This window comes from Meleagris gallopavo, chromosome 3, assembly GCF_000146605.3.
Source record: "Meleagris gallopavo isolate NT-WF06-2002-E0010 breed Aviagen turkey brand Nicholas breeding stock chromosome 3, Turkey_5.1, whole genome shotgun sequence".
Taxonomy (NCBI): Eukaryota; Metazoa; Chordata; class Aves; order Galliformes; family Phasianidae; genus Meleagris; species Meleagris gallopavo.
In genome coordinates this window covers 48,515,374-48,542,449 of record NC_015013.2, presented here as the reverse complement: position 1 = coordinate 48,542,449, position 27,076 = coordinate 48,515,374, and the positions used below count along the sequence as shown (strand labels likewise).

The following is a 27,076-nucleotide window of genomic DNA, read 5'->3' as shown; positions in this document are numbered from 1 at the left end:
GCCGGTCGCGCGCGGGGCCGGCGTGTATGGCAGAGCGGGTGAGGGGCGTTGGGGGCGTCTGTCCGTGCGTTTGTATGTAGCGCGTGTGGGGCGGGCAGCGGCGGCGAGGAGCGGAGCGCTGAGGGGGGCGGCAGCGGCAGGTCGGCCCGCGCGGCCCGGCTGCGTTTTCTTCCGCGGTGCGCTTCAGCTGCGTCGTTGCCGCCGTTATCGCCTTCACGGGTGTCCTCAGGGCAGGCAGGCCAGCCGGCCGGCCGGCCGCAGGAAGGGTGGTGCTGGCCCGCCAGAAGGCTCGGTTCTGTATGTAAGCGAAGGACTGTAGGGGGGGGACTGCTGAAGTTCTCGTTGTCTGTAAGTGCTTTTTGTAGGTCCCGTGCTTGTCATAAACCCCATTCGGGTCTCTTGGGCTGGAAGAAGGTCTTTGATAGCTGGGTGCACGCAGTGGGCCGCCGGGGGTGCCTGGGAACTGGGCTGGGCTCGGCTCGGCGCCTCAGCGAGAGCGTGGAACAGGTATGTGTTGTGTGTCCGTGCTAGTGGCCTGTCTGCCTGGCAGAGATGGTCCTTCAGCAAGGCACTGCTGGCACATGGAGCGCCATGAGGCCGTGTGGTGGAAGCGTGTTCATCCCGCTGACTGGAGGTTAAAGCAGCCGAGACGCTCGGCGTGGGCCCACTGGCAGGTTCTGTCTGTCAGTGTGGTTTGGTGCATTTTTGCTCCCTTTACAGCATCGCTCTGTGGTGCGCCTACTGGGACATGTGAGGATCTTCCTGCAGGAGTCTGGTTTTTACTGCTAAAGGGAGATCTCCTGAAACAGCAGCCAGCATACCTGCGGTTGGCCATACTGCTTGTCCTACTACCAGAAAACCGCAGAATGACTTCAGTTGGAAGGGACCTCAAAACTCACCCAGTCCCACCCCGTGCCATGGGCAGGGCTGCCACCCAGCAGCTCAGCTGCCCAGGGCCCCATCCAGCCTGGCCTTGAGCACCTCCAGGGATGGGGCACCATATCTGAGCAGCTGTGCCTCACCACCCTATAGAATAAGTAGAACGATGATAGAAAAATACTAGAATAATGATAGAAGAGGATTCATGAATTGAAAGGTTCCTATGTTGTTCTGCTGACTCAGAGCCTTAAATTGGGCAGAGTTGGTCCTTTTTTTGCTGCTTGTGGGTTTTTGTTGTTGTTGTTGTTGTTTTTGCTTGGATTCTTCTAGCAGATGAGTAACTGTGTTTCCTATACCAGCAGCTATCAGGTGGTTTTTCATGGTTAGATATCTTAAGGAACTCCTTACTAAGCAGGCACGCAAGCAGAGTGGTAGCCTGGGCTCTTGTGGCGTGGGGACAAACAGCCCTTCTGTGAAGGCTGTAATCAAGGGAGAGGATTGCTCTGGCATAGGATTATAGAGGAAGGTAAAACAGAGCATCTTAAGTGTTATTCTTTACATATTCTTGAAGGATAAGATTAAATTAGCAATCAGTTACTGCTTGGTTGGTAATGAGTTCAACACAAGTGCCTCACAGTCACATCTCAGTTATATAGGAAGCACTCAATATTATGTTCTTCTTGTGTTATTTTCTTAGGGTGTAGCAGTGACTGTAGAGACTGGTGCACAGGGCTTTTCAGCAGTACCAGGCATAAAGATGAGCCATGAAAGGCAGTGTAACTTGTATCTGCTGATGAATGAAATGAGCTAATGATGGCAGCATCTGAGTATGAGCAGATGTCAGCTCTCTGAAGTGGCTGGTAGGTTTGCATACAGGCAGCACACTGCATATAAATTAACCTGTGAGTAGTATTGTATGACTAATAAATCCAAATTAAACTCTTAAGTTTTGCCTTGGTACTGGCCATCTATCCCGCTACTTTGAAGCCAGTCGGTGAGGATTTTGGAGCTGATTTGATGCAGGCTGTGTGGCCAACCAATAAACCTTTCTGCAGTTGGATGCAGACACAAGAAATGAAATTGCAAGCACATGCAGCTTGAATGCCTCTGTATTGATTTCTTTCAGTACTCTCAGCTTGTCGCTCAAAATTCCCCTGGCAGTTGCTCATCTCCATTAAGCAGCAAATCATATTGCTTAAAACAGTGTTGGGATGATGCTAAGTTCTGAAAAGAGTCCCTTTGCTGCCAGCTTCATTTAGGCACTTAATTTAGCTTGCTAGCTAAACTTGAGGTTCTGTATCACTTATCTAGTAAGTAGCTGCATGCAGATTCACTTTCTAGCCCCAGTAGTAGGAACAGTTTCCTATGAATGATCCTTCTAACTATGACTAATATCCAGACAGTCATTCTTCTGCATGACTGCATACTTCAGTCTTACAAAGTGTATTTGAAATTGGAGATTTGGCCTGAGCAGTGAAACAGCAAAGCACACAGATCTTTTTTATCTGCCGTACCATATTTGCAGTAAGAGTACAAACAAGTCACAGCAACTTAAATCCAGTGCCTATTTGTGGGGGGAAATCACATAAGTAGTTTTACCAAGTGATTCAGCTTTCTGTGTATCTTAAGCTGCTTAACATTCTGCTCATGCACATAACTGGCCTTACTGCATGCAAGAGTTGTGTATTTGGATCGGTTTCTTGGTTCCCTTCCCAAGCAGTCTTTTCTTCCTTCCTTCTCATTGATACTAAATGGAAGCCACAGATTTTTAATGTGTTGGAAGTGAAATACTTTTTCTTCCTGCAGTGTGCGTGGGATGTTGACAAATGAGAGAAATATAATCCTGTCATTACTCCCTGTCATCTAATATATTTGAGAGATTGCTGAAGAGATACTGGGGGAGGAGGGGGGAAATGAAAGATGAGCTTTGCTTTGCTTCTCTCTCCCTGTCCCTCCTCTTTCCCAGAGCCAGCAAAATGAGCCAGCAAAATGAGCAATGAGCTCTGTCTCTGTGTCCCATTGATGTGGTATAGCATTGCTTCAGAAAAAGCATTGCTTATATGTGCACGATATAATTATTATATAATGCATTATGCGAATGATAATGCATTAACATGTTTGATTTTGATCTTCCGCTGGACACAGGTAGAACCAATTCACTGGAGAAAACCATGCTGTCCTACTAACAGCAACTGCTGTGATGCGTCAGCAAGTGGATAGGCTCCTGTTTAAAGCAGAAGATAGCTTTAGGGCTTGAAGGATTTCTAGAAGTACTAATGCTGTTTTTGCTAGCAGGACTGATAAGCAGGCACCAACAAGAGTATTGTTTAAACAGTGTTGGAGGGGTGGTTGTATGTTGTGTCTGCAGTAGTTTGCAGGAGATTAATCCAGTCTGTTCTGAAATGTGCTAAAATGGTCTTGCTTAGTCTTTGGCCCTCATCTGAAAACGGATTCCCTCCTCCTCCCCTTGCTGATTGAGCGAAAGATAGAGGAAGACTCTTCTCTGCTTTGCTGGCCATTTGGCAATCTATCCTGCTGGAGATTTCTCTTTTTCTGTCTCTTATATTAACAAGATCTGTTGCTGTTAGAGGCTTTTGATTGCTTATGCAGTGTTCTCACCGTCTTTTCTTGCTGAGTGCTTTCCCATTTTACCATAGCGCAGGAGCTCCCTGCTTGTGTTTTAGCTCTGAGAGCACGTGGTGCAGTCAAGCTGCCTCTCCAAGGCAGCAGAGCATAAACACGCAGATCTGATCAAAACTTCTGCCGCTATAGGAAAACTGACTATGTTAGGCTTGTTGTATTCTTTGCAATCATTAACTGAATAGGAATTTTGATTCTACAGGCTCTGGTAATCTCTGTGTGTCAGCTGAAGGTACTGAACTGGAGACACTTAATTTGGGCAACATTTTCTTTTACTGCAGTTTTTAAGAGCAACAAATGGCATACTGCATCAATGTCTTCTGAGGCTGCTTTGAAAACTTGAGTTCTTTTACTGTAATTCTGAAGACATACCTGGTCTAAAACGTGTACATTTCTCCTTCTCCATGTTCCCTCTGAAAAGCTTAAGTTCTTTGCTAATACGAAGAATTTTAATGCTTCTTAGTGGCATAACTGGACAATTAAGAACAGCTTGTGCAGTAAATGTGCTCCACATAGGAAATAGTCTTTCTCATGCTATTTAAGGGAGAAAAGAGAAATAATATTAAGCAATATCTTATAGCACATAAGACATTGTAAAATTGATTCTTTTTTATTAGAGATGAGTACCGAAGCAGAACAGCAGCTTCTCCATGATGCTAGAAATGGAAATGCTGAAGAAGTTAAGCAGCTGTTGGATACCATGAGCAAAGGAGAAATAATCTTCGACATCAACTGTAAAGGTTAGTAGCCCTCCTCAAATGGTTGTGAACTCACTGCTAAAGCTACAGATAGAGGAATTGTCACTAATAGTATAACCCTGCTTTCTTTGGAATACCCAATAGATTAATGTAAAACACTGATACAAGTGTTTTTACCCCTTGACTCTTAAGGCTGTACTTAGGTAGAGAGGATACTGTAGGGTAGAGAGCATAAAAACAGAGTACAGAAAAATGTACATAAACTCTCTGAGTAATCCACAGGAGATAAAATGTCAACAAGATAAAAGAATTGGTATCTCTTTCTGCCTATATTCAAGCTTATACCAACTTTGAAGCTTTATAATGGTAAATAAAACAGACCATGGTGCCAGGGGATGGTTCAGGGAGGTATGGAGTCTCCGTGAAGGCTACTGATCAGGTACTGTATTTGCTCTGCTAGATAGGATTTTTAAGCCTGCGTTTCATCCCTGTGTAGTAACAGCAGCAACATTTCTTGCCACATGTGAGAATGTTTGGGATAAACATACAGGTTTTGCAGTTAGCAGTACACGAAGTCTCTTGGGGAAAGAAAGTAAAACTGCCAGTTATCTGTGTCTGAGTCTTTGGCCAGTATTAAAATTCTGCATGTGCATAGCTAACAGTTACAGCTAAGCAGTTTGCTTACTGAGTGTTAAAATTTCAAACGGTCTGGATTAGCAAGCTTGCCAGCAGTAGCAGAATGCTCTATTTCTTTATTCATTTAGTAGCTTTATGTTTCTTTACCTGAGTGTGTTTCTGGTTGCTTCAAAAAAGTGAATGTATATCTCACTCTTTTTACACAGGCTGGTATTTCATTGTTTAACTGTTGGGAGAGCTGAGACAATAGTTCTACACACAGATGGAGAAGAAAGCAGCTGTGCTAGCTTTCAGCCATAACAAAAGAACACCTGGCCCTAGAGAGCAGGAAAAGCTGTTATCCAAACAAACTGTTGCTTTCTTAGCTCTAGTTCTTAATCATCAGTTTACTCATCCATTTGTTTGAAAACTCAAAAACTGTGTTTTTCCAGTAGTTAATGTGCCCATCTCAGAAAAACGTGTTGTGTATAAAATCCAGACCCTTTGTGCTTCATCATTAGGGAGCTAGTTCATAATTTAAAAGGAAGCTAGGCACGAGATGAGATAGAATCCTCATTCCTCACAACTATGTTCTCTGCTAATAGTGGTAGTGTGTAAACAGCTAGAATATAAAAACAAAACCAACCATCTTAAACTTTGTTCTACACTGAAAAATAAGTTGCTGAATTCTTTTGTGCTTAGAAAAGCTTCTCAGGTATGTTCTTAAGCATAATCTAAAGTGAAGAAAACACAATGAAATGGTATAATATGCAGCCCTGTAGTGTGTCAGACATATTTCTCTCTAGTCAATATTTCTGCTCAAAGTTGAGTTGTTAGTATTGTGAAAGTCAGTAGGTGGGTAGAGGAGATTGAACTAATAAAGGGAGATAACTGTATCATGGGCTGCATGAAAAGAGCGGAGGACCAGCAGGGACAGGGAAGTGACTGTCCCTCTCTACTCTGCTCCTGTAAGGTCCCATCTGGAGTACTGTGTCCAGATCTAGGGCCCACCACAGAGAGGATGTGGAGCTGTTGGAGCGGATCCATGAAGATGGTCAAAGGGCTGGAGCACCTCCTCTATGAAGAAAGGTTGAGGGAACTGGGATTGTTTAGCTTGGAGAAAACTCCCAGACCTCATTGCAGCCTTTTAGTGCTTGAAGGGGGCTTTGTAAACAGGAGAAGGACTGACTTTTTACGTGGGTAGATAGTGATAGGACAAGAGGGAACGGTTTTAAACTAAAAGAAGGGAGAATGAAGGTTAGATGATACGAAAAAATTCTTTAGTCAGAGGGCAGTGAGGTGTTGGCACTGCTGCCCAGAGAAGCTGTGGATGCCCTGTCGCTGGACACGTTCCAAGCCAGGTTGGATGGGGCCCTGGGCAGCTTGATCTAGTGGGGACAGCCCTGCCCACATCAGGGGCTGGAACTGGGTGGGCTTTAAGATCTCCTCCAACCCAAACCATTCTGTGATTCTATGATAGAAGATGCTTAGCTGTTTATCCTTTAGTTCAGCAAGGCATGGCTAGCCAACTAATACAGGCTAGCTAATGTCTGTGAAACTAGAGGGAATGTGTTAGAGATTCTTTGTGTGTAAAAAAAAGAGAATAAATCTGAATATGAAATCTGTATGCAGTGAAATCTCTTATGTTCTGATTCTTTTAAATTAGAGGGGAGAAGTGCCACTAAAATGCTCTTTGTAGAAACTGTTCTGGTTGTGTGATACCTCAGAGTTGAATCTCTCTTCTTCTGTAGTCACTTTTTGGAAACCCTCTTTCAATTCACTCTCTTCCAGTGGAGTACCCTGTTGGAAATAGTCTAAAACAAATTGGATTCTGATAGCCTCCACTGTCTCCTCATTACCAAAACTACTGTGTATTGCTATAAATCCCAATCTGTTGGGTAATACTGGATAGTAATTAGACAACTACATGATAATCATCTAAAACACAGCCCTAAATCTCTCTTTTACTTTGTCTCTTGTGCTTCTGTCAGTGCCTTCTGGATAATTACAGTTCTCCCTTGAAAGTCAGGATATAGGGATGGTCTTCAGTGCTGTAGCGGTTCCTTCAGGAGCTAATGCAATGATGCTTGGCTAACAGGAATGAAGTACATCTAGAGCAGGTGGGTGGCTGTGCAGGAGGCAGTGTAAACTTCTTCTGAGCGTGCCTTGGAAGACTCAAGTCTGAGAGATTTCTGTGCCTGGGTGTGAAAGCCTACCTTCAACATCTTGGAAAAAATGTCTGGTGTTCCGAAGCTGTACTCTAGATGCGCAACACAAAGTCTAACAACAGTGTTGCCAAACATCCAGGTGTCAGACAGGAGGAAAGGGGGGAGTACAAACTCAGACTTTGCATACTAGTTGTGCTGTGGCTGGGTTCTGGCCAGTCAGTGCTTGCAGATAAGCAAGATGTGCTTGACGATAATCTAGCTGAATGATGTGAATTCCCATTTCCAGTTTTCTCAGCTCACCAGCATTAAAGGAAGATACCCTGCATAAAAACAAGACCAAGCCAGGGTTTCATCCAAAACAGTCGTTCTTTCAAAGGCCACCTATGTTATTCATTCTTCTTAAATACAGCAGAAGTGTAAACGTGGAGTGAGTGCAGAACAAGGGTTTCTGGCACATTATTGGATGAGAACTGCAAATCTGGACAGGTTTCTGAATTTTTATGACTGGATTCCTTGGCAGCAGCATTCTCTCCTCAGTACTGAAACTGAGGGCTATCTTGGACTAATTGTGTGACCCCTTTCTGTTGTGTTTGGAAGAACTTTTTGTTCCACTAGACTGAGGGATGAATGATGTCCATTTATTGTGTCATTCAGTATTTGTAGGCCCGGAGTTGGTCATCCCCACATTGTTTATCTTCTGTGGTACTTGAGCCCATCGGTCATGCAGGGCATAAACAACTGTAGGCTGGAAGGAATGAGGGGAAAATTAAATCTGGAGCAGTGGGAGGATCTGAGGAAAAAAAGGAAACAAATAATGAAAGAAATAGCTAATGAAGGATAGAAATATTAGCTGGAAACCACTACAAGAAATAGAAAACTATTTCATCTATGCACCGCATTCTAATGTTATTTTGTAAAATGAGAGCAGAAAGAGAATGATGAACCCCAAAGGGCAGCATTTTTTTTTTTGTGGCTAGTGGCTTATCTCCTTGTGACAAATTTAAGCCATGCATCTTCCCAACTTCAACACTTGAGGATGCATGAAAAGAAACAACATGAGGATCACAGTAACTTAAAACATTTTCTAATGCCTCATTTTTTAATTTTGCTTCCAAAAAGACTGATAGCTTTTAGGTGGCACTCCAAATGCTGTGTGAATGCTTAGTAAAAACGAAGCACAATCCAGCTTTTCATAACACAATTGAGTATTGTAAATGGAAATTAACAGGACTTTGTCAACTTAGTAGTAATTTCTAATGCTTTAATATCTTGATTTTTTTAAGGAGTGATTGTATAATTCTAATCATACAGCCCATCCTCCAGGACATACTGTACTTTTAAACTGTCTTTAAGAAAGACTTTGTGGATTGAAATGGGTTACTTTTCAAACCACGTAATAGCTTAGATCATATGATTGATGCTTTCAGCTTCCTTGTTCTTCTGTTACTTGAACATGTGCAAACCTTCATGCACGTGGCAACATCTTTGTGCTGTTTGTGACCAAAACTTAATTTACTGATTCTGTTTTGTGTCTCTTAGGAAGAAGTAAATCTAATATGGGTTGGACACCTCTTCACCTTGCATGCTACTTTGGACATGCTGTTGTGGTAGAGGATTTGCTGAAGGTATATTTCTGTTTACCTCTGTGTAAAAGGCAGGAAACTTTGTTATTCTCAAAGCATTTTGTATTTATTCATTTATTTATATCTGCATATAGTAAGCCAGCATCTCATAGTAATAATACAAATGTTTCAAGGGCCTAAGTTATCTTCCTGAAAAATGTAAGTATTTTATTTAGGCAATTTCACTTACTGTGTTGTAGGAAAGGGCAAAATGTTTTAAGTGCTGCAGTCTGTTACCTAATTTAAATTTTGCATAGAAATGTTTGCAGAGTTCTGTGCAGAGTTACTTGTAGGCATTTTTTTTTCTCTAGGCATATGTTAATGTAGATCGACTCTTTCTTTCTTCTGTCTTTGAAATGACAAACTGTTGATCTTGCCTTCCATTATTTAAGAGAGGATTACAAACAGGAGGGGAATCAACTTTTTATAAGGGTAGACAGTGATAGGACAAGGGAGAATGGTTTTAAGCTCAAAAGAGGGAAGGTTTAGGTTAGATGTCAGGGGGAAGTTCTTTACAGAGATAGTGGCAAGGTACTGGAACAGGCTGCCTGGAAGGGTTATGGGTGCTCTGTCCCCGGAGGTGCTCAAGGCCAGGTTGGATGGGGACCTGGGCAGCCCGGTATAGTACCAGATCTGGAGGTTGGTGGCCCTGTTTGTGGCAGGGTGTTTGGAACATGATGATCCCTGAGTTCCCTTCCAAACTGAGTCATTCTATGATTCTATGATTTGTGGTAAAACTGACCTATTTTTTTCTTCATAGTCATGTCTGCACTTTGTTTTGAGATATTTTTGGCTGAGTATGGTGTTTTCTTTATTTTTTTTTTTAGATAGGTACCATCTTAATGCTGACGTGGGTTTTCAGGTGAAAGAGCCACAATAGGTGCCTAGAAACACTGCCATTTGTTAATCTGGCAGAACCAGGAGGCAGATGCTACTGCATGTATTCACCTATAATATATATATGTATGTGCGTTTTCCATTACTATTCCAGTACTTTCAGTGAGTTTTAAAACAACATTAAAAAGCAAAAAACACCAAAAAATCCCTATAGATTATTAAGCTCATTTGTTATGCTTATTTTCTGTTTACTACGTTCTCAAAAGAGAGAGAGCTGGCTGGGGGAAAATATGCACAGGAAGCTTTTCCTTTTTGAAGCAATATACAGAATTCTGGCTATGACTCTTGCATACATACTTTGTTTCCAGCATGGTTCTATTAGAGTTCCGATCTCATTTGCCATGAGACCTGTACTGGTGTCCTGTCTTTCCCCACTCCATTTAATCAGAGAGAATAGCTGTGCAGTTCCTGTTTGAGGGATACTTAGACATCTTTTGCTTTTGCTGTTTAGGCTGGTGCAGTTGTGAATGTGCTGAATGACATGGGAGACACTCCACTCCATCGTGCAGCTTTCACAGGACGTAAGGTAAAGCATGTTGCCTTTTTGAAGCCTCACCCATAGGTTTGTTAAAGGAAATCCAGCTAGTAAGATTTATTTCAAAATGCTGTTTTGCAGTGTGTTTCTAAAAATGACTTGCTGTCATCTGTTTTGGTACAGTGTGCTCAAAAGAACAAGGCACATTGCATAGCTGCTATAACTGTCCGAAACAAAAACATAGCACAAATGTCTTCCTTTCCTGAAGGCAGGAAAAGACTGGTCTGTATTGATTTGGGTTTGTTGTTGTTGTTTTTGTGGTATACTTTGTCACATCTCTTTTAGCTGCTGTTGGTGACAATGTTGCTGGCAGACAGAGAAAGAAGTAGTAGTATTTGTCTTCTATGCACTGTGCATCAGCTGTGTGGCTAAACTAACTGATGCCTGTGCTCTGCTTTTGCTGTGTACACCAGAGGAAACATTTAAGCATGGCACTGCTGTAGCTGCAGGTGTTAATTACGGTGTGGAAAACAGTGTAGAAAATCTCTCATGTACTGCTGAAGTAAAACAGGTTAATCTGTGTTTGTGCCTGGTATGCCTGATGCAGTAAGAAGAGTAGGAATTGTTCTTCTTAACTAAATGCATATCTGCTTAGAGAGATACTACTGTATTTTAATATTTTGAAGGGCTGAAAATGTAAATTAGGACACATTGGTCCACTTGGTGTCTGTAAGTGTAGTTTCTCCATAGAAAACTAGAACTGGAGAGCTTCTTACAGGTCTGTGGTATGAGACTAATTTGATCTGTTCCCTGCTTCCTGCCATCATTCCCAGTCTAGCAGTACCTCTGTGGATAATCTTTTGGCTCTACTGAAAGGGTGAGTGTTTGATCACAAGATTTCTCAAGAGCCAGTGGTACTATTTTTTTCTATCAAATACAGCATTTATACTGGCTACCCAGGCATGTTTTTGAATAAGAGTCAGTCTGTTCAGCCATACTCCCATCAGCTTCCTCAGCCTGACTAATGTGGAAGTGAAAGTCACAGTTAATTCTCTCCTCAGCCTCTCTAAAACATTCCTTCCTGTTTTTGTAAGTGATGATAGACAGTTTTGCAGCTCTTCTTACAGGATGTCAAAAGCTGGATTCTGGCCTCACCATAACTGGAATAGATAAGCAATGTTTTTTCAAATTCCTTTCCAGGAGGTGGTGATGTTACTCTTGCAGTATAATGCTGATGCTTCTATTGTTAATGGGAGTGGAGAAACAGCAAAAGAAGTTACTCATGATAAAGACATAAGGAATATGTTGGAAGGTAACTTTAATAGGTTATAGACTTTTTTAACAGTTGTACCTTCTAAAAGCTGTTCTTTTCTGACAAATTACAGAAGTTCAGTTGAATTTTCTCTTCACATTTTGTCATTAGAAATAACTTCAGTTTTTTTCCTGAAGTTCTGATGGATTATTTGTTATGGTACTTCTGCAAATGATTTGGAGAGTAAAGTATTATAAATCCCGATAGTATTATTCAAGTAAATATTTCAGTTCTGCTGAATCCTTGCTACAGCTCTGAACGGGTATATAGCAGTCAAAGCTGTAGCACCCTGGAAAAGGAAAAACTGAAGTCAAGAATACTAAGTGGCTTTGTCAACAGGATTGCAAACTGTTCAGAATTTTGCTCCTTAACAAAGGTGACCTAGTATTAGATCAAGTTTAGAGCTTGCTGTTGTTGCAGTCTTGAAAGTTACCCCAAATGAAGAGTGGAATGGAAACAAAACAGCTTTCCCCATATTTCTTCTACCATCTTTTAGGTGTTGAAAGTGAGGGGGATAATGTCCAAATACTTGCACAGGCACTTGCATGTATAGTTTTGGAGATTTCAAGATCTGCTGCCTCCTGGTATTACTATGAACTGCTCCTAAATACTGTTGAAGTGCTGTGTCCTATGCAACAGATTGTGTAGGTAAAAGATGATCTCTTCTGATTTGCCATTCAAATGCACAGTTAACAGTCCTTTCCAGTACTGATCTGCTGGATTGTTAGAGGAGAATAGAACTTCTGAGTGATGAGAGGAATAGAAGAGAAACTGAGAGGAACACAAGGAAGATCTGATGGGGCTGACATGTAGTTTTCCTGCTTTCTGTTTTACTAGAGGGTGTAGTTGGGCTGTAAGTGTATAAAAATAATGAAAGTATGTGTGTATTTGTATATGCACTTGCACATCTTTTCAACTATCACAGTTTTATACATCAGATTTTTGCTCTGACTCTGGCTTTTCTAAGTAAATATCCCTCTTTTATCTATCCCAAATAAATAATACTAGAAATGCTTCCTCTTTCCTTCTCCAGGCTTTGAAGCTGTAGGGTCTCATATAGATAACATTTTATCCTATGTTATTTTTTTAACAGCAGTTGAAAGGACGCAAGAAAGGAAGCTGGAAGAAGAACTCTTAGGAGCAGCAAGAGATGGGGAAACAGGGAAACTGTCTGCTTTGGTAAGATTTCAAGTTCTTCTAATACTTCACTGTCAAGTGGTTGAAGCCATAACGCTAATGTACAAATAACATGACATTTGGCCTTACATTTTGAAATGCTGTGACCTCAGAGAGTGAGTGCTCTGCACTGTATTGTGTAGGTAAGATGTTGAGGCATTTTTGTTGAAAACCATTGTTTTGCAACCTTCAAAATCTTTGATGTTAGTTTCCCAAGTAGTCTTCATATAGTTAAAAATTCCGATGTAATAGTTCTGGATCTCCTGACACAAGCTTGTTATTGTGGATACCTTAATGTCATTTTTACAAGTATATGTTTTCACTGTCGTATGACCTCTATTTTCAGTCTTGGAAGTAGGCCTTTGTCAGTACTGTCCATCACAGCTGAAGTTTCTTGTTTTTAACATTCATCTGCATAATACAATTCCATGATGAGAAACACTTAAACTTCTTATGTACTTTACTGTGTGCTCGTAGTAATTTAAACTGATGGTACTGTGAGACTTTCATGGTTAGAGAAGAAGAATTACAGAATTGAGGTTGGAAGGTGCCTCTGCAAAGCATCTAGTCCAACTCCTGTTTGAAGAGCAGTTGGTTACAGGGCTGCTGGGAACCATATAAAATTGGATTTTGATTGTTTTAGTGCTTGAAATCAAGTTATTTTTGAGAGTGCCAACATTCTCCTGGAAGTAAGATGTGTAGTGTGAAATATTTTTCACCTGATTGGCTTCCTTAGTCTTAAAAGGTAATGCATCAGAACAGTCTGAATGTTCTATTTACTTTTATGGAAAATGCACAAATGTGAGATTCTGAAAGCCAACATGTGCTTAGGAACTCAAGTATTTAAGACTTCATTGTTAAAGAGGTTGTACTTCTGCAAGCTGTCTCTTCCTGACTTTTTTTGTCTCAATCACACAGTTACTCTAATCTCCAGTTTCCACTTAGTTAGACTTATACAAACAGTTCTACTGCATTCTTAACAGACTGCCTGTAGTAGGAACTTTTAAATAGCCCAGAACAGCTGTGTCACCAAGACTGGCAGGCCTTCCACTCTGCCTAATGAAATTCTTGTTCTCTGAAACTAGGTGGCCACACAAACTTATTTTGGATTTACTACTGGCCTGTGCTAACTTTCAGACTGTACCTGGAAGTCTTCCACAAATAGCAGTAAATCTTGGCTCGGGCCAAAAATCTGAAAGGGCTATGCCAGCAATGTAGATGACTGAACTGCAGTCCTGGAGAATTCTCTCTGGCACTGTGCAGCTTAGCAGGCTAACAGCTTCTGAGCAGAGCAGTAGGAGTGAGAGGAGTATAGGATGTAGAAAACTAGGGAGTCTCCTACTATAGCTGAACACTTTCCTTGACTGCTGTAGTGCTCGTCCTTCTCAGAACATGCTATGTACCTGCTTCATTGCCAGGCCTATGCTGAAGTGTTCTAGTTAGGAATGGATAGCTTTAAAAAGGATGAAGGTGACATCTGGAGAGGGAGGAAGACTGTATGCAAACCAGTCTCCTTTTTTTTATTTTTTATTTTTTTCCCAGTTAAACAAGCCCAAACCGCCTGATATCAATTGTGTGGATCAGATGGGGAACACACCTTTGCATTGTGCAGCATACCGTGCTCACAAACACTGCGCATTGAAACTTCTAAAAAATGGAGCAGATCCTAAAATAAGAAATAAAAATGGTGAGTACCAAATGAAAGTGTATAAAATGTTAAGTGTCAGTCTACTCTTAACAGCTTCCATAAGGTATGTTACTTACCACTTAATGCCCAATAAATGGGGAGGTTGGTGGCTCTGCCTGTGGCAGGGGGGTTGGAGTTTCATGATCCTTGATGTCCCAAGGCTATTCTGTGATTCTGTTCAAAGAAAATCTGAGAGTGCTTGCAAGCGTTGCATCACTAGTATAGGAAGCCCAACTCTGGCTAAATTGCAGGTGTACAAACTGCAGCAAAATATTTACCATACAAGCTTTTATATTCCTAGCTTGGTTATTTCTATAAAGTTTATGTGTTGTCTATCTTAATCATGAAGAAACTCATGGCTTTTGCTTTCTTAACGCTAAACACCAAACATTGGGACACTGGTAATAAAAGTGATACAATTAAAGACATGACCCAGAAAAAGTGACCCTTCAGAAAAGTGCTTCTAATGAAAGCATGTCCAGGAAATCTTTATACAGATGTTACTTAAACTGTACTTGTCATCTGATAAACGATGCCTCTATTTTGATATTTCTGAATGTTTAAAACTGGTTTACATGGCTGAATGTTAAAAACAAACAAATGGCTAAGAGCAAAGGTCCTATGTGTGGCCAGTGGAACTCTTGTAGAGCAGTTCATTGCAGTGAAATACAGAGTACTTTTGCATTTTCTGCTCCTTAGGGTTTTATGCTCCCTAACTTAAATCTCTGTGGGACTAATGGGATATATACAGGGTGGTTATTTTAAGCTGATTGCACTTAGGTTTATTTGCATCAAATTCTCATGCCTCATCTTGGTTACTGAACAGATCAGACACCCCTTGATCTAGCCCAAGGTGCAGAAATGAAGCTAATACTGGGAGGTAAAACCGGAAAGGTAAGAACTTTTATACCCATTTAAAATGCCACTTGCTCAGGCTGTCAGTTTGGAGCCATTCCTATATAAGCTTTAATTTCTCTGCAGGTTATCAACAAACCACTGAGACGATACGAAGGTCTCCTATGGAAGGTATATCTTATTTCTTTTTCTAAAATAGTTTATAACATATCCAAGTGTGTCATTTTCTATGCTTAACTAAGAGTTGTTGAATGCGGGAGCCTTTATGCATTTGTTAAATGACATAACTTTTTACTTGAGTATACTGAATCAGTTATAAATGGACTGTCTGAGTGTAGCTATATTTATGGCACTCTGATCTTAATCTTTAATCTTTGTAGACCTCTGTAAGTTTTCTTCTGTGTAAATTTTCCTATATATTCACACATAAATATAATACAAGGAACTGTTATTTAAACTAGAACTGTTTGTGAGATGTAAAATTCTACAGTTCAATATCTTAATGTGTTTTGTTCTCTTTTGATCTTATAAAATACAATTGTATGATAAATAACAATCCCTGTAGTATTTAAAAAATAAATTAGTATTTCAGTCCTTACTGAACAGCAGGCTCAGCAGAACTTTCATCTTCAGACATTTCTAAAAAAAGGAAGTATTCTCAGATTGTTATGACCACCAAGATATGTAGCACATAAAATTGTACTCATAAGGAAAACGTTGATTGCTTTTAAGTAACTCTTCAGTTGTCAAGCTTACCCGTTCCTGTGTTCGGGTTTCTTTAGAGCTCACGATTTTTTGGTTGGAGACTTTACTGGATAGTACTAGAGCATGGAGTCCTTTCCTGGTATCGAAGACAGTAAGTTCTGTGCTTGAATTTCTGATAAGTAAATTTAAATAATTCCCATCTTCATGTTATTAAATCTCTTTTTCTTTCAAAGAGCTGATGCAGTAAATAATGAGCATCGTCAGGGATGCAAGCATCTAACACAAGCTGTGTGCACGGTAGGAAGTGAATTAAGACCTGTAATTCCTGCTTTTGATGGTGTTTTTTTTGTTGGTTTTTTTTGGTGGTGGTGGTGTTCTATACTTAATGAAAACTTCAGCTAGATTGCTAAGCATGTCTATTATTACTAATAATAATTAAGAAAAAAGGCTTGTGCAGTTGCAAGAAACAATGATTCTTGTCAAACAAAGTATTCTATGTGCCTTTTCAGCTCTTCCACTTCTTTCCAAAGTCTTGAGGAGTATAAGACTTCCTGATAGCATGCCTCCTTAGACATTGTTGTGTACAACAGTGATTTTAGAGCATGTAATAGAGAACAGCAAATAACTAACTCCTCCTCATAGCTATCACATGCTATTTGTAACTGAATGTGTGATTTGATCTTCTCAGTTAAGGAACTGATGAGTTCTTAAGAAGTTTTTTCAAATCACTTTCAATTCAGATATGCTTGTGGGCATCCCTTTTGGGAAAGGATGGAGGGAAGACTAGGCTGAATATGTAGGTGTGACAATCCACCTCTTGGGAGGAAATATTTCAGAATTCCTGACCACTGGAGTGTTTGAGAGGAAAAGAAAGGTGTGTACTGCACAGAAGGCTGAAGTTCTCAAGGGGGATGCATTTAGGATAATCTCAGTGCTTTTTATAGAGCTAACATGTCCTTGTTCTATGAACTGGCGCCACGAGCTCTGTTACTCATGCTCTTGTATAAAAAATCATTCTTGCCTTTCTATACCTTACAAATTCCTCAACTTTGATAGCTTTGCATCATTGCTGAGATCTCTGAATCAAGCGGTACTCTGCAAATATATTATCTTGACGTAAAGAACCTCTGTCTTTTCATTCATGAAGTACAAGACTGCACTTTTTATACTCTGCAAAATTATTCTAAGAAAGCTTTTTGTAAAACTTTACCTAGTTTGCCTCAAATCTGAGGCAAAAACTTTTGAGTTACAGTAATTCCTCAGCCTTACCTTCTCTTAAGAAACAGTTTTCTAACTGATGTATTACACTCATTTTGTCCCTTTTCTCCATTGCTTTAGGTAAAATCTACAGACAGTTGCTTCTTTTCTGTCAGGTGTTTTGATGACACAGTTCATCGTTTCAAGATCCCTAAAAACAATCTTCCATCTCATACTAGAGAGGTAATAATGAACCTTTATCAAAGGCTTTAAGATGTAATATTTTCTATAATGTAAACAATTTGCATACAGCTAGCTATGGATGCATTAGTGGCAGATTTGGTGTCTTTCAGAACTTGGTAATGTAAATGTATATATTGAATATTTTAGCATGACTATAGATTATAGCAAAAATTGGCATATTGTCACCTTTAAAATTAGTTTCCAATTATTTTCCAATCTCATGCCTGTAATATGATTTGTAGGTTAACTTTCTCTTTAACTTCTCCATCTGATAGATTTCTACTGTAACTTTGTTCTGTTGTTCTTTTTGTCATACTTTGTTATTCTCAAATAAAAGAATGCTTGATACATTCTACTCTAGCTGGTCTCCTAGATGAATGATATTAAAAAAAAAAATTTGGATCTGAAACAGTTGAATAACTTTTTGTTTGTAGGGATTTTTGTAGTGAAGTTACTACTGCACTTCTGTAGGTTACTAACCAGAGGTAAGTGAGGGTGAAGGCATCTGGAATATTGTGCCCAGTTCTGAGTCCCCACTTGGAGAGGCATAGGGATATACTGGAGACAGCCCAGTAGAGGGCCACTACAATGATTAAAGGGACTGGAGTAGCTCTTTTGTGGGGAGAAGCTGAGGGAGCTGGGATTGTTCAGCCTGGGGGAGACTGGTGGGGAGAGGGGTTTTGTCATATCTGTAAATATCTGAAGATAGAGCACACAGAGGACAGAGAGAGGTTCTGTTCAGTGCCAGGACAAGAGGCAATGAGCACAAACTGAAATACAACTGAAGATCTTTAAATAAATAACATAGTGATGGAGCACTGGCACTGATTGCCTGGAGTGATTGTGGGGTCTTGATCCTTGGAGATATTCAGAAAGCTGCCTGAATATGGTCTTTGGGTCAGCCTGCTATAGGTGATACTGCTTGAGCAGGGAGCTTGGACCATGTGACTTCCAGAGGTCCCTTCTAATTTCAGCCTCTCTGTAATTCTATGAACAGGAAAAGAATCTACCTCTTAGTTATGGCAGTGCCTGAAGTTTTGTAAGCAGCTGCCTTCTGCATGACATTGTCACAGGGATCTTGATGTCTGAACAGAGAACCAAAGGCATAAGATACATTCCCTATAGTCTTTTATTAGTTGATGTGACATGTGTGAATTTGGACAGACTTGGAGGTGGTAGGCATTTGTACTGAGTATGATCAGTTAAGTCCTAGTAGCAGTCTGAGCATGTTGTAACTTCTCTTGAATAAATTGTAACTTTTTGTAGTTTCTTTTCAACTTGTTAATGTCTCATTTTACTAATGAATATATTACATCAATAGAACACTTTTTTTTCTTTACGTTTATGCTGCTGCCTTCCAGGGATGACCTTTGAAATGTTCTTAACTTTGTTTTTCTGATCAGAGTTGGCTAGAAGCAATAGAAGACCACTCTGCATACAGCACTCACTACTGCACACAGGAGCAGCTGAGTAGCGATGATGAGGAAGATGATTCAGTATCTGTTACAGACCTACAAGAAACACTGAAAGTATGTACTGAATACTTACTTGTCTCATGCATTTAGGCAATGGTAGACTAGTGCTGTTCCATGCAGGGATACTTCAGTGTACTTTTGGTCGAAATTTATTGATTCATCCTTCCCAGTGGTGCAAAAATGTTGCCTTTATGTCCTGCACTTCATACTGTGATATTTTCCCATTTAGACTGTATGTTTAAAATGTTATGTTTATTGTAGCTGTGGAGTGAGGTTTCCCAGTTTTACCAATGCTACCAGAAGGTAAAGAGTTGTTTGAAATTTTCAGCCAGGAGAGGGAGCCCTGTGTACTATACTTGTCCTGCAGCTTTGATGTTACCAAAGCTAACTTTCAGCTGTATGCATGCAGTGAAATAGTGTAAAATTGAGGTCACATCAGGTACATTGTACAGTGATTCTTCAGACCTCTGGTGTAAATGAGTTGTCTTCCATTACTCTAGCATCCAGGCTGTGATTCTAGCTTTTTGTCATATACATGACTTAAAAAAAAAAAAAACCAAAGCCTTTTACTTTAAGGGGAAGTAAACAAAAATTCTGACACTGCAGTGCAAAAAAAAAACCAACAAAAAATCTTCGTGTGACTGAGCACCAAATGTCTTATACCTCACCTTTTGGTACAAGAACTCAAAACATTTCATGGAATAAAGGAGATTAGAGGATAACTGATACTGGTAGTTTCCAGCAGCATACTGAAGAAGATGTTGTCAGTAGATGAATGTCTCCAAGTTCACATGGAGACCTGAGATTTGATCTTGGAATGGGTTCCTGTATATATCTGTACTTGCCATATGGCAGTTAAATTGTGTTTTGCTTACTCTTGTGTTCCTGATCAAAGAGCAAGCATGGCTCTTCCTGGGTTTTCAAGCTTTTATTGAGAAAGTGGGTGGGGGAAGAATTGGAAAAGCAGATCATACATAGAAACTTCTAGTTTTGGTTTGTTATACTAATTTAAACAAAAGCTGGTTGTAATGCAATGTGCATAAATCTGATTGCTTTTGTCTTTTAACACGCTTCAAGTAACTTTCAGTTTTAACTTACCAATCTGTCACTAGGAATCTTTGTTAATATTTAATACTTTCCAAATTTAAAATTTTCAGTGTACTTAAGAGAACATATTTATACTTTACCTAGAACAAGACTCATCTGAAATTGCTGTCCATTCTCTCTTTCAGAAAGCACAAGCATGCCAACAAAGACTCAGTAAAGAGATTTCAGACTTTCTTGCAATGGTTAAATCTTTGGATGTTACAAAAGGTAAAAATTGCTTTTATGAAAAACAGTTACTAGGCAACTCAATTTTTTTTCTGCTAAGCAACACGTGCTTTAATTTCACTGAAATTATGTATTCAAGCTCCTAAAAATTTAACTGTTTTCCTCACTTAAACAGATTCAAATGAAGTAATGTGATTATAATTGCGAGTAACTAAGAATTCAGATCTGCAGAAACAAATAATTGTGTTGATTTGAAACAAAATTTACTTTTATTACTTTAAATGTAATAAAATTATCCTTAGATATAGTGGTTGCTTTTAAAAACCATAGTTGGTTGTTTACTGCAAAGTGTAAGATTCCTCTGAAAGGTGCAAACAGCTCGTGTAGCTTTTCCCTCATAGAATTTGTGTTTTAGCAAGTAAAAACACATTGGAAGCTGGGACATAATAAACAGGATGTGAAATGAAATTAAAAAACTATACAGGGAAATGGAGGCATGGTGTGATGGGATGTATTCCACAGACCTCAGCCATGAGTTTCTTGCCAGCTTAGAAGTATCAGGCTTCCTTTTAAATAATAAATCTTAAAATGACATTTACCTGAGATTTCCACAGTATAAGTGACTAAGAATAGCAGGTTAAGCTGTTAAAGATTAGAATGCCTTAAATGTGTACAGAAGTTCCTCATGTATTAAACACACCAAGATATCCATCAAGAACTTTTAACTGTTGCTTCTTTGCAACTCAGTCTTATTTACACATTGTGACTAAAATTTAGGAAGCTCAAACTAGAGAGCAGCTTGTTTATCTGTGCAAGTCCACAGACCATAATAGAATAGCAGTTTTGGGAGGGAAAATTTTTCTTTTTCCATCCCTGTTCCCACTCAAAAGGAGTTGTTTTTCCTTTTGCCAATTGGATTGGTTACTGTGTGTGATGTTAACCTGTCGTCTTGCTCTAACTGAATACACTGAGCTTTTACTTCCCGAAGAAAGTTAAACTTTTATAATACTTATGAATCTTTTATTGGGAAGACTATGTAATTCATAATACAAGAAGACAACTATCTTAGAATCACAGAATGTTTTTGAGTTGAAAAGGACCTGAAAGACCATCTGGTTCCTACCCCCTACTGCGGTTGGGGTTGCCACCTACTGATCAAACTATCCAGGGCCCCGTCCAACCTGGCCTTGTACGCCTCCAGGAATGAGGCACAGCTTCTCTGGGTGACCTGTTCTAGTGCCTGATGACCCCCTGAGTAAAGAATTTCCTCCTAACATTTAACCTAAATTTCACCTCTTCTAGTTTAGAGCTGTTACCCCTTGTCTTGTCACTATGCTCCCTAATGAAAGTCTCTTTTCATAATTCCCATAGGCCCCCTCTATGTACTGAAAGACGATTATATAAGGCCTTCCCAGAACCTTCTCTTCTCTAGGCTAAACAATCCCAACTCTCTTCTCCTCCCTTCGTAGCAAAGATGTACCAGAATTCCAGTCATCCTCATACCCCTCCTCTGGACCTACTCTCAACAGGTCCACACCCTTATGCTGGGAGCTGCAGAGCTGAATGCAGTACTCCACATGAGGTCTCACAAGAGCAGAGAACCACATCTCTTGACCTGCTAGCTATAGTTTCTTTGATGCAGCCCAGGATACAGTTGGCCCTCTGGGCTGCAACTGTGTATTGCCAACTCATGTTGATTTTTTTTTTTTTTTTTTTTTTCCCCCCTACCACTACCCCCAAGTCCTTCACTATAGAGCTTCTTTCAGTTCACCTATTGCTCAGCCTCTGGGATTGCTCAAACCTACATGCAGTGCCGTACACTTGGTCATGTTGAACTGCATGTTGATCACTGGGGCCTGTCTCTTGAGCCTATCAAGGTCCTTCTGGATTACAGCCTTTGCCTCCGGTGTGTTGACCGCACCACTCTGCAATGTCATCTGCAAGTATGCTGAGAATGCACTGAATCTCACTGTCTATGTCACTGGCAAAGTATTTAAATAATACTAGATGTTAAATAATTATTCACACAATTTGAAAATTAGTATTGAGGAACATCCCTTTAGCAGATAAGGGAAGTTCCTCTGACCTCATCATGTTGACCTGAAAATTCAGTGAGGAATTTAGCTTTTTTCTAAAAATATACAATTTTAACAAACAAAACCAGTATAAAACAAAATAAGATACTGTCTTTCCAAGAAACTGCTCATTTTGGCAAATGAGTAAGTTCCTGTTTTCCTACTAATGAGTATCTAACTTCATGGGTCAGTGAACTGTTTATAGATTCATGCATTATCTCCATAGCTCTCAACAGAAAACTGCTAGAGTTCTCCCAGTTCTCTCACAGTATCATGCAGATTCACAGAATGGCCAGGGTTGGAAGGGATCTCAAGGATCATGAATCTCCAACCCCCCTGCCACATGCAGGGCCACCAACCTCCCCATTTAATACTACACCAGGCTGCCCAGAGCCCCATCCAGTCTGGCCTTGAACACCTTCAGGGACAGAGCATCCACAACCTCTCTGGGCAGCCTCACATTGGATGTCTTTAAAGTATTTGAGTCCAGGTGCTTTATGCCAAGAGCACAAATTTCTGGGCTAGAAGTCCTTTTGTATTCAACTACTGAAAGCCTTTGAGTAATATAAAATTGCTTTACTAGGGCTAAATACTTCAAATTCTTTCCCTGGATGTCTATCAACATGCTATTCTAAATCCAGGTATCTTTAAGGTTTATCCATATTTATTACAAATATCTTTCCAGCTCCTGCATTGAGTGTGTTGCACCTCTTTGTAGATGTCCAAGCATGTGGACTCATAATTCCAGTGAATTATGAGCTTCTTCCAGTGAATTAGTGAGCTTTGGTATCAGAGCACGTATTCACATAGTAATGGTCTTTGCCTTGTGTTCTACACAATTTGCAAAATAAATTCAAGAGGATATTTTAAAATTGTCATCACCAGATGTCATACCTTTACTTGTGTGACATCAATTTGAAGTACCCTTTATTAAATGATGTTAGCTGATCTTGGAAGCTGAAACCACTATGGAGGCACTGAGCTTAACTAATATGCTTCCTTGAGAGAATGGTTTGCTTGACTTCTGAGGAATCGTTGCACTTCTCAAAAACTGAAATATGAACTCAAATATAAAAGAATTGGGGCCTGTTCTTTGGATTTTCACAGTGTACTTCTGGTTCTAGGCATAAAGTCCCTGATGTAAACAGTCGTAATGATGCCAACTTACATTTTGCTGTCTATGGAAGCCATATTACTTATCTAGGAAACATCTCCATAAAAATGAGATCTCATTTCTCTTTTCTTGTTCAGTATCATTATAGCTGCCCATCTGTTTTTTGGTTGTTTTTTTTTTTCCAAAACTAAATCTTTAGCTGTATTGTTGTAAGCTTTTTGTCTCCTGTATTGTGTAAGTACTGTGATAGAAGGAAAAAAAATCCTATATTTCTCACATTAACAAACATTAAACCAATGTTTAGTGTCCTTTGTATTTGAATTCTGGTTCCTCACAACTCTGAAGCTCTTAAATGTAGACAAAGATTAAAAGGAGATTGTTGCTAATCCATCTACCAGTGTCTTGCTGCTAGTTTGCCACCTCAGCTTCCCAAGCCGTGCTGAAAGAGAAACTCAATCCATTCATATGCTACTTATGCCAATACTGTGTAAAGGATGCAAAAGAAAGAACTTACCTTACTTTCCTCGGTGCTACTTTTGCTTGTTCTTTCCTTATGGAGAACGAACACCACCTTCCTGTAGAATATGCATGTTATGCTTTAGAAAAAGAAATAATTAAAAGGATCCTCTAGTTCATCATGCTCCATTAAAGCCACTAATTCTTTGATGTTTTCAGGTATATCTTCTCCTCTACTGCAAAAAGTTGATGTGGTCTCTGAAGTATCCCAGGAAACTTGTGAGGCCCTGGCTGACTGCCTCAACCTATTCACAAAGCAGGAAGGGGTATGTATTTGTGCTTGTGGCGTTTTATAAAGGGTCTGAATAGCTTGGTATATTTTGCTAGCTGCCTTCTTAAAATGATTTAAAAAATAATAAAACCTGATTTTGGAGGCAAACTGTCCTTTCACATGCTGAATGTTTAATAAAAACTCGCTATTCTAAGGAGTAGCTCAGTTCCTCTACAAAGGAATATCTTAGTATTGAGCATACAGAAGAATCTCAGATTTTGCTTGCAAACTGCTGCTTATAATGTTCAAACTGAATGCTTGAATTCAAGAAAGCAGTTGCCTTGCTTATTCAAAGGTTAAAATATTGAGAAAAATCATTTTTTATGTGTGTTGGCTAACTGAAGTGTTGAAGAGTGTTGCTTCTGAATTTGTTATTCAGACCATGTGCTTAGTGGGTGTACAAATGCTATCTGTTGAACTTCTGGCTTTTCCAGTGACAAATCCCTTGTATGGTGTTAAACAAATGCTTCAGTTAGGGAATATGTGATACACTGATTAAATCCTGGGGTGGGAGGGAAATTTGGTGTTTTTACCACTCTAGAAGACACTGTGATACTTGGAATAAATTTATCTTGCTGTGTGGCGGTAACAGTAATGCTTCTCTTTTGGCACTTGTGGTCAGCAAGCTGTGTGTCAAAGTGGGGTTGTGTGGTTGCTGTTAGTCTTCTAGTCATTTAACAGTGAGATGCTTTAAGGTTGGTTGGTTTGTTTTTCATTTCTTTCCAAACCTTTTTGTCCCCGGTCACGAGTCTTCTAGACTTACTTGAGTCAATCTCTAGCAAAGTGGAGCAAGCATTGCTGTTTTACGTATATATCTTTTTTCTTTAAGAAAATCTAATCCTGAAGTTGCCAGTTCCTTTTGTGGATGAGGGGGAATTGTTACAATGGTGGGTGTATAGTGCTAGCTAGTATTCCTTCATTGTGTTGGCATCTCTTCAGAAAAGACTAAAATAGGATATCAGAGTGAGTATGGCAAAACATATGGTGAAATGTATCTTCACCTTACTTGAACCTGAGCTGTCTCCGTAGGTGGAAGAGGCCTCGTTTCGGTCTGGGAGCATAGGGCTTGGGCACAGGAAGACAGACTGAGGTGTGAACTTGGATTTCCACCATAGCTGGTGAATCCAGAAGATGTGATCTGGAAGAGCTCTGTGTCTCGGTATTTTTAAACTTCCAGCTACTGCTGGAATAGAATCCAGGGTTTTAAAGATAATGTCAGGGAGGGAATGGAATTACAGCAGCAATCTCTCCCTAAAGCTTGAACCTCTCCAAAAGTTATGTTCCCTGAGCATTACTGTTCTTAAACTCACAGTCTTTTTTTTTTTTCTTTTTCTTCCCTTGTAAGACAGAGTGCTGCTATTTGCCATTCATTGTTGATTTCTAGGCTGTAGTTCTGTTGGCATTGCAAAAGTGATTGTTTTCCTGCCCTAGCAAATGACTGCTTGTAAGTGCTGTAGTATTTTCTTCAAGTATATGGAATAGTAAAGCATTACTCTGCTGAAGTATCAGACTGTAGTATAAAACCACTTCTGACCATGCTGTCAGTAGAGAGTGTTGTGACTATGAACAGTTGCTGGGCATGCTGTGCTCTAGCAAGCGTTGGCTCTCTTAATGTGAAGCTTCTCAGCCAGTTTCAGGAAAGGGAACTACAGCAGTTGGAAAGCTGCTTTTGTGCTTGCCCTGCTGTTCCAGGCCCTTTGGTTGCCTGGCTTGTCTTATGGCAATGAATGGAATTAAATTCAGCTGACAACTGGTCACTAGTGGTGTTCCTAAGGGGTCTTTTTGATGATCTGAATGAAGAGATTGAGTACACCGTCAGTAAGTTTGCACATGACACCAGTCTGGGAGGTTGTTGATCTGTGTGGGAGTAGGAGAGGCCCTACAGAGGGATCTGGATGGGCTAGATAGCTGGGCTGAGGCCAGTCAGATAAAGTTCAACAAGACCAAGTTTTGGGTCCTGCGCTTTGGTCACAACAACCCCAGGCATCACTACAGGCTTGGGGCAGAGAGGCTGGAAAGCTGCATGGAAGGATCTGGGAGTGTTGGTCAACACTTGGCTAAACATGAGCCAGCAATGGCCGAGAAGGCCAGTGACATCCTGGCTTGTGTCAGAAATAGTACAGCCTGTAGTAGGAGCAGAGAGGTGATCGTCATTTTCTATTTGGCACTGGTGAGGCTGCATCTCGAGTACTGCATTCAGTTTTGAGCTCCTCACTACATGAAAGACATTGAGGCCCTGGAGTGTATCCAGAGAAGGGCAACAAAGCTGTGAGGGGTCTGGTATGCAAGTCTTATTGAGAGCAGCTGAGGGAACTGGGATTGTTCAGTCTGGAGAAGAGGAGGCTCAGGCGAGACTTCACCCTCTACAACGCCCTGAAAGGAAGTTGTGGTGAGATGGGAGTCTTCTACCCACATAAGTAGCAATAGGATGAAAGGGAATGGCCTCAAGTTGTAGCAGAGAAGGAGGTTCAGGTTGGATATTAGCAGAAATTTCTTCACCGAATGAGTGGTGAGGTATTGGAACAGCCTGCCCAGGGAGGTGGTGATTCCTGGAGATATTCAAGAGCCATGTGGATGTGGCACTTAGAGACATGGGTTAGTGAGCATGGTGAGGAGGGATTGATGGCTGGACTTAAGTGGTTTTAGTGGTTTTTTTATCTTAATAATTCTATGACAGCTCCCCAATAGTTCTTCCTCTGCCATGGAGGCACTGCTTGCTCTGCAGTAGTCAGCTGTGTGGTACGTGTCCTAGGAACCTGTCTCTGGAGCAAACATGTTTGCAGTCTCCACACCCTTTATCTTGCCTCTTGAAGGAGGACTCTTTTGTATCTCACTGGAATTGCTGGCATACCGGGAGCTGTGGCTCCTCTGGTGCTGAGAGTCTGCTCCCTTCACAGGGGTAACCAACACATCCCCTTTGCTTAGGATGATCCCCATCGTTACTGTGTGTCAACTGTAGCGTAATTCGCAGTACACAAATACACTGCTGATAGAGCACCGAGATGTGGAACGGAGCCGCCTTCCGCAGCCTCTCCATCTGCCTCCCGGCGCGGGGGCCGGAACGGGCGTGACGTCACCGCCGCGCACAGCGGGGCCGCCGTGACGTCACGGAGAGAGAGGGGCACGGTGCCCGCGCGTCAAAAATAGCGCTGCGGAGGAGCCCCGCGCGGCCGCTGGGATACGG

At 40.6% G+C, this 27,076-nt stretch overlaps 1 protein-coding gene across 2 annotated transcripts in view; it reads left to right on the top strand.

The window, feature by feature from the left end:
- The first annotated feature begins 488 nt into the window (after window positions 1-488).
- The window catches only part of OSBPL1A (oxysterol binding protein like 1A), a 72,718-nt gene continuing 46,130 nt past the window's right edge, over window positions 489-27,076 (top strand). Inside the window, exons 1-15 of one of the 2 annotated variants that reach the window (XM_010708836.3) lie at window positions 489-507; window positions 4,137-4,259; window positions 8,540-8,625; window positions 9,971-10,045; window positions 11,195-11,306; window positions 12,400-12,485; window positions 14,025-14,169; window positions 14,996-15,063; window positions 15,151-15,195; window positions 15,807-15,880; window positions 15,963-16,026; window positions 17,068-17,169; window positions 18,573-18,698; window positions 19,877-19,958; window positions 23,781-23,887. In XM_010708836.3, coding sequence (XP_010707138.1) covers window positions 4,139-4,259; window positions 8,540-8,625; window positions 9,971-10,045; window positions 11,195-11,306; window positions 12,400-12,485; window positions 14,025-14,169; window positions 14,996-15,063; window positions 15,151-15,195; window positions 15,807-15,880; window positions 15,963-16,026; window positions 17,068-17,169; window positions 18,573-18,698; window positions 19,877-19,958; window positions 23,781-23,887 — 1,293 coding nt within the window. In that variant the 5' untranslated portion in view covers window positions 489-507; window positions 4,137-4,138. Of the gene's footprint in view, window positions 508-4,136; window positions 4,260-8,539; window positions 8,626-9,970; window positions 10,046-11,194; window positions 11,307-12,399; window positions 12,486-14,024; window positions 14,170-14,995; window positions 15,064-15,150; window positions 15,196-15,806; window positions 15,881-15,962; window positions 16,027-17,067; window positions 17,170-18,572; window positions 18,699-19,876; window positions 19,959-23,780; window positions 23,888-27,076 lie in introns of those variants that run through there. The other variant, XM_003205000.3, reaches the window with a different exon arrangement.